General features: G+C 37.5%; 1 protein-coding gene across 1 annotated transcript; it reads right to left on the minus strand.

Annotated features, from left to right (window-relative positions):
- Nucleotides 1-1,405: 1,405 nt before the first annotated feature.
- Nucleotides 1,406-3,334, minus strand: LOC112457762. The gene is made up of 2 exons (XM_025021017.1): nucleotides 3,257-3,334; nucleotides 1,406-1,669 (listed from the first exon to the last, which is right to left on the minus strand). Exons 1-2 carry the CDS (start codon nucleotides 3,311-3,313, stop codon nucleotides 1,406-1,408), a joined length of 321 nt encoding a protein of 106 aa, XP_024876785.1. The 5' UTR covers nucleotides 3,314-3,334.
- Between the last annotated feature and the right edge of the window lie 4,143 nt (nucleotides 3,335-7,477).

Raw genomic sequence — 7,477 nt, forward strand, 5'->3', positions numbered from 1 at the left:
ATTTTGCCCGAGAAAACAATCTTTTTCTTAATTATACTTGCGTTACTTATATTTCATACTTGCGTTACTCATATTACAATATTCATTGCGTTCAACATTATTTCACGTTAACTTTAACTAAAGATTCCTTCGCACGTTCACTTATTTCACAATGTCTACTGTAAATACAATCGGATTCATTTTGAACGATGCAAGGCTGCGGCGATTAACGATATATTATTCGTATAGATTGATACGTCTTTTCTTATCGAATAGGATACCTGCTGACTAAACGGTGACATATAATTTGGTATATTACTTCTTTCGCATTTTCGATTATCATCTTAGTTCATTTATTTTGCAAAGATTAGCTACATTCAAAGCTATTGGCTATTCGAACGAGAATGAAATTACGTTACGAAGGAAAATACGACGTATCAATCTATCTCTTATATGTACTTGAATTTTCTATGAATTATGCTTATCTATTTATGTGTGATTATTTATTTTATTCTCTATGTGATCTGTTTCATACAAAGGGCCAACTATCCGAATCTATTATGATGCAAGCTATGATCTGACAAACAATTATAACTAAAATTACATACAGTCCATAGAAATATTAAACGGACATCTCTTGTTGTGAAAGATCAGAATTTAGAATTCATTGAATGAGTTGAGTTGTATTTATTTATTCAAACTGAGAAAAGGACAATTTGTTTGGTACTATTGTTTCTCTTTACTTGCTTGGTGCGCAAGCTGACGCCCGTCGCTTAACGTTTGTAAAAGTTCGCTGTACCATTTGCTTTGTTACATTATATATTTCTTAGAGCACAATAAGACAATTATTAGTTGCGGCTCCCTCACTCCTAAGTTTTAATCTCACACGAAGGTAAGCATTCTTCACTAATACGCTAACGCTGAGCTAACAATTTATTCTACAATAACTATTATGAATCTCATATATTTCTCTGAACTGCTCTGAACTCGCGCAATAGAACGAGTATGGAGAGCTAACAGTAATGATTATAGAATCTCACATGACTGAATGATGGAACTTCTCAGTAATTATTTCTTTTTTCCTATTTCTTTCAGACAGTATTGCTTACGATTTTAATCTTTAGATATTACTGTGTTTTTCAGTAGACATTACTTTTTTTTAAGCAAGCATCTGTGTATTGAGATTAAAAGTTGAGAATGAACGAAAATTCAAACTATTACTGTTTTTCGGCTCTCAGTGTGGAAAGTTGGAATTCCATGTCTGGGACTCTGTCTGATTGGGACTGTATCTGTATCCAACTGTGCGTGTCTAATAGGGACTGTGTCTGATCGCGGTAAATATCGTGTTCGATTGATAGTGTGTGCAATCAGGACAATCTCTTTTATAGTTGTTTTATTTTTTATGTTAAAATAGTTTCAAGACAATCTAAAATAAGTCACACTTACTATAATGTACTAGATTCGTGGAATTTTCCGATTTAGGTTCCAATCCATCAATACAATTTCTCCAGAGGCCTACATGTTTGTAGATCAATTTTCTACCAATTTTATTACCTCCCAATGGTAAACCTTGATTATTTGGCGATTTTAGTATGAACCAATGATCAGCTCCTATAGCCACTGACCATATGCATACTGAGAGTCCAACGAGAGCAGTGCAACCAAAAAGAATTCGTCTTTCAAAGATAACCTATTAAGAAATAGTAATATATTTTTATAACTTAACTTTCATTCTTACATAACTTTTATTTTTATAACTTAAATAAAGACAAAACCGAGAATGCCGAGATGTTTTTTATTAAAAAATCGGACAACACTATTAATATGCAAAATGACACGGAGAGTCTTAATGCTTTCTATGAACATATTATAAAGGAAACGTAATATCCCCTTCTCATCTACTTCCCTCTCTTTACTTCAGCAAAATTCGAAGCCACTGTTTATTGTTCTGTCCTTTCTTGTCAGTAGCAATTTCACCATCGCATGACAGGGACTCGTCCTTCTGATAGAATACGGACAACGGAAATGTAGTTAAACTGTCTTTTATTTCTTGTAATTAACACTCCAATATGTAAGTTTTTTTATTTATATAATGTGTCTGGACTTATTCTGCTTGTTGCGTCCTACAAAATCTGATGTTTAGTTTTTAGATTCGGCATATTTTGGCAACTATGTCCAACTAATTAATATTTGTGAGTTATACACGCTTGAAAAGGACCGAATTTTGCGGTCGAAACGTAGCGTCCTTTAAATAATAAAATTGCCAATTTGGTCGAACACAACTCCTGTGCTAATTCTTAAATAAAGATTAGTGAAAAGAGTGGCCGATTGATCACGTTGCAATTGGCGAATAACCTGCACTTGGACACTACATTTAAATACGTTGCAAATGGATACGTTAATGTTGGACACTGTTTAGTTGGATACAGTTCATTTAGACGTAATAATTTTGGACACCATTCACTTGGACACACGAAAGTAATACACGTCATTCGTTTGGACGTGAAAGAATGCACGCCCGAGCGCTGTAAGCACCAGTCGATATGGGGTGGACCTCACTTCACATGGAAAGTTGGAAACCTATGTGGACTGTATAATGATAAACCACGTTTCACACTGTAAGCATTGGGGGGCGGTGTGGGGCGGACCTCGTTTTGCATGGAAAGTTGGAAACTTATATGGAACCGTACAATGGCAGACCTCGTTTCGTACTATAAGCACCGGGTTGTGTGGAACTCGTTTTTTGAGTGCATTGTTTTGTGTCCAAATGAACAGCGTGCATTCTTTTGTATCTAAGTGAGCGACGTGCATTTCTTTCGTGTCCAAGTGAACGGTGTCCAAAATTATTGTGTCTAAGCGAACCGTATCCAATATTAACATGTCCATTTGCAACGTGTCTAAATGTACCGTGTCAAAGTAAACCTCTCCCGCATATGGCTATGTTGTAATTGCCAACGTGTTACGATTGACTACGTTACAATTGCCCTCTGGTTGTAATTAACCACGTTACGATTGCTGACATAGTAATTGACCATGCGTTGTAATACTGGTTTCAAAACATGTGGTAGGTGGGTTATATATTTTGATTCTCATTTTGTGTAACCTAAAAAGTATAATTTTAAGTTTAGAATCTTTATCTTATAAAAATGGAGGGGTTATATGCAGTTAAGAGGCCCAAAAAAAACGATTTTTTTTTAATTTATCCTGGAAAGGCATTTTAATTTAAAAACACAAAATTTTACACACTTATTGTAATCACTTTTAAGTATAATCTTACATTTTTTTGTTTAAAAATAATGATTTTTAAGGCCGCTATAGCCGACGCCGGGAGCATCTCTAAAAAAAGGTGTCTTGCGGTGACCACTCTATCTCTGGACTGAATCATCTGAAATAAAAAAACCAAAAAGATTTCGTTAATATAATATATTATCTAGTATTTAATCGAAGGAATAAGCAAAATATTAATTTTAACAAAAATGGCGGTTTCTTAAACAAAAAATTTCGATTTTTACTATAAATTTTGGGCTTAAATTGTTTATAAAATGGAAAATATTTATCGACGAGTAAAATCCTTCGATCAATTACTAAAAAATATATTTATAAAGCTTGTAAAAATTTGAGCCCGATCGGTTCAGCCGTTTCCGAGAAATCTTGGTCACCGACTTTGAAAACACAGTTTTGAGATAAACGCGTTTATCTCAACGAAAGAGCACTTTATACGTAGTAAAAAATTTTTTTTTAACTTACATTGAGTCGTCTATTCCAGGCCCGTACAGTAAGCCCTCTGATCCTTCGGCAGCTTCTAAAAGTTCAATTTGATGCTGTCTGCGGACCTGCTACCTGCTTTTAAACGCTCTGTGGCGTCTTTACGAATGTGCGTGTAACTTCGAGAATATTTGTCGGATCGACTTGAAATTTTCAGAGTATATACTTGAATACATGTACATTACAAAAATGCAATAAACCAAAATTCGAATTTTTGAAAATTCTAACTGCATATAACCCCTTGTTAAAGAACCCTCGAAATTAAAAATAAAATTGGAAAAAGCTGTGAAAGTCAGACACAGTTCTTTGTGCGTAATATCAGAATCACTGATTCATTACTTATGTTTTACATCAATCAATCTGTACGTTTCGGCTCAAGTTTGAGTCATCTTCAGCGGTATAATATTAAAAAATTAAAAAGTTTTCCGTTCCACGCACCGTGGTGAGTTTCATGATTGGAGATTTCAGAAACAAAATTGAAAAAACATACTTAGAAACTAAAAGATTTATATCTGTAAAAATAATTTCATTGTTATTATAGATATTGTTAAAAGATCTAAGGTAACTCACCAAGTAGTCTAGAGAACGAAAACATCGAAACAAGTCGAACAAAGCAGATATAAAATTACGGTATGGTATAAGGGAGTAGGCAGGCAAGTCCGAGGGCCCTGAGAAGGCAGCCCCTCCATCGGACTCGGGTGCGGTGGGCTAATAACCCGTCCATCTTAAAAAACACTATTACTGAAACCGACACAGAGATTAGCCGGACCCCACAAATGGAGATGACCTTTGGCATGAAATCCAGGACCAGATTCGGAACATGGAACATTAGGACAATGCTAGAAACTTCACGCCTGGCACAAGTCATTCACGAAATGGATAGATATAGGCTCCAGGTGCTCGGTCTATGCGAGACAAGATGGCCCAAGCAGGGCGAACACATCACCTCGGACGGGCACATGCTTCTCTTCTCCGGCAAACCAACAAATGAACTCCGCGCCTCAAGCGTGGGTATTCTATTTAACAGAAACACAAGGAGGGGACTTATAAACTGGAAACCGGTGACAGACGGAATAATCTGGGTTAGACTAAGGAGTAAAGTCACGAACATAACCTTTATCCAATGTTACGTCCCTACTGAGGTCTCAGACGAAGAATCTAAAAATGTATTTTACGAACAGCTAACCGCAACCATACGGGATCTTCGAAAGTCCGACATTGTAGTGCTCATGGGTGACTTTAACGCCAAAGTCGGCCAAAACAATAGCGGACTGGAGCATGTCATGGGCGCCCACGCGCTAGGACAAATGAACAATAATGGTGAGTTCCTCATCGAATTCTGATCGACCCAGGGTCTAATAATCAGGGGATCGATATTCCCACACAAGGACATCCACAAAGCAACGTGGATTTCCCCGGATAATCGGACGATGAATCAGATTGACCATATCATGATCAGCAAAATGTGAAGGGGTTCTCTTCTGGATGTAAGAGCAAAACGAGGCGCCGATGTAGCTAGTGATCACCACTTGCTTACCGGCATAATGCGCATAAAAGTAGCAAAGTATTGTACAAAGCAAAAACGAATATACACAAGCGGAAACATTTCGCGACTGAAAAACTTAAGGATCCCAAGTATAATGATGCCTTCGTCAGTAAAGTACAGAGTACGATCTCGGAGGCAGACTTGCAGCATTGCGACGGCAGAAAGAGATGGGACGTAGTAAAGCGTGCCATCCTTGACTCACAAGGGAACGGTCGGAAGTGTCCCTACCCGATTTGGATGCGCTTTGGATATGTTGTTGAGCATCAAAAAATATTAGACACGTATTTTTTTTGCAGCGTATCTCGACGTTTAGGGGTTGAAACAACCCCTTAAAAATAACGACCGATTTGGATGCGCTTTGGATATGTTGTAGAGCATCAAAGAACATTAGACACGTGTTTTTTTTAGCTGCGTATCTCGACGTTTAGGGGTTGAAACAACCCCTTGAAAATAACGGATTTTATAGTTTTTAGCAAATATCTTTGAAAATATAAGGCGTAACGACAAAACATTTGTACGAAATATTTATGGCTTTTTGTGCTCTTTACAATGGCGTAATCAGATTTTTCAAATTTGTCATATTTTTTAATTTAACCCCACTCTCACCTATTATTTTTGCCAAATATAACAATTTTTCCAAAAGAGCGTCAAATGCTAAATACACACATGTGTATTTTTATTATGATACCATTATTAGATTTTTGGCAAGACGAGATGATATGTGGTATAGGCGTCGCGCTGTAGGTAGGTGTTGCGTTATTTCTGTTCAGTTGCGCCGTATGCTTAAAAATTTCCCTTGTCAACTCCGGGATGACCGAAAGCGTTGATGCAAAGGCCAGCGCAAGGCACTGACAGCGAGAGGTTAACGCTATTTCGAGAGTCCTAGACTAGCAACGGAATGTCGACTCCGACATTATAAATACCGCCGAATTGTAAAATCGGCTCTTAAATTTGCGTTGGAAAAATTGTTATATTTGACAAAAATAATAGGTGGGGGTGGGGTTAAATTAAAAAATGTGACAAATTTGGAAAATCTGATTACGCCATTGTAAAGAACACAAAAGCACGATCCCCCGACTATTAGATCCTGGGTCGACCAGAATTCGGTGAGGAGCTCACCATTATTGTTCATTTGTCCTAGCGCGTGGGCGCCCATGACATGCTCCAGCCCGCTATTGTTTTGGCCGACTTTGGCGTTAAAGTCACCCATGAGCACTACAATGTCGGACTTTCGAAGATCTTTTATGGTTGCGGTTAGCTGTTTGTAAAATACATTTTTAGATTCTTCGTACAAATGTTTTGTCGTTACGCCTTATATTTTCGAAAATATTCGCTAAAAACTATAAAATCCGTTATTTTTAAAGGGTTGTTTCAACCCCTAAACGTCGAGATACGCAGCTAAAAAAATCACGTGTTTAATGTTTTTTTATGCTCTACAACATATCCAAAGCGCATCCAAATCGGTCGTTATTTTCAAGGGGTTGTTTCAACCCTTAAACGTCGAGATACGCAGCTAAAAAAAAACACGTGTCTAATGTTTTTTGATGCTCTACATCATATCCAAAGCGCATCCAAATTGGTCGTTATTTTTAAGGGGTTGTTTCAACCCCTAAACGTCGAAATAAGATGCAAAAAAATACGTGTTTAATATTTTTTGATGCTCAACAACATATCCAAAGCGCATCCAAATCGGGTAGGGACACTTCCGACCGTTCCCTTGGAGAGCGTCATCGGGTTCAAAGAACTAAATAAAGCCGTGTGGCTAACGTCGGAAACATGGAACCTGATCAACCGGAGAAGGGAACAGAAACAACAAATACTCAATGCCAAAACATTAGACGAGAAAGTCAACGCTAGTAGGAGCTACATGCAGCTTAATAAGCAAGTAAAACGTAGCGCCAGAAATGACAAAAGAAAATGGGCGGAGAGCCTAGCAGACAAGGCGCAGATTGCTGCCAAGTCGAATAAACCTCGGGAATTATAAACAAAACAATTTCCGTCGCCAGCAAATAATTCAAAATAAGTCGTTTTATTTTCGACCTAACTGGCCAATTGAAACAAGATTGCACGACGTTTCGACCGAATTCCGGTCCTTATCAAGTGCTTTAATTTAAGTTACACCGATCCGCATGACAAATTTAATTGCATCGTTGACGTGGTGTCCTGACAACGTCAAGACAAACGCAA

Source organism: Temnothorax curvispinosus, unplaced genomic scaffold, assembly GCF_003070985.1.
Source record: "Temnothorax curvispinosus isolate PA1 unplaced genomic scaffold, ASM307098v1 QBEX01000115.1, whole genome shotgun sequence".
Taxonomy (NCBI): domain Eukaryota; kingdom Metazoa; phylum Arthropoda; class Insecta; order Hymenoptera; family Formicidae; genus Temnothorax; species Temnothorax curvispinosus.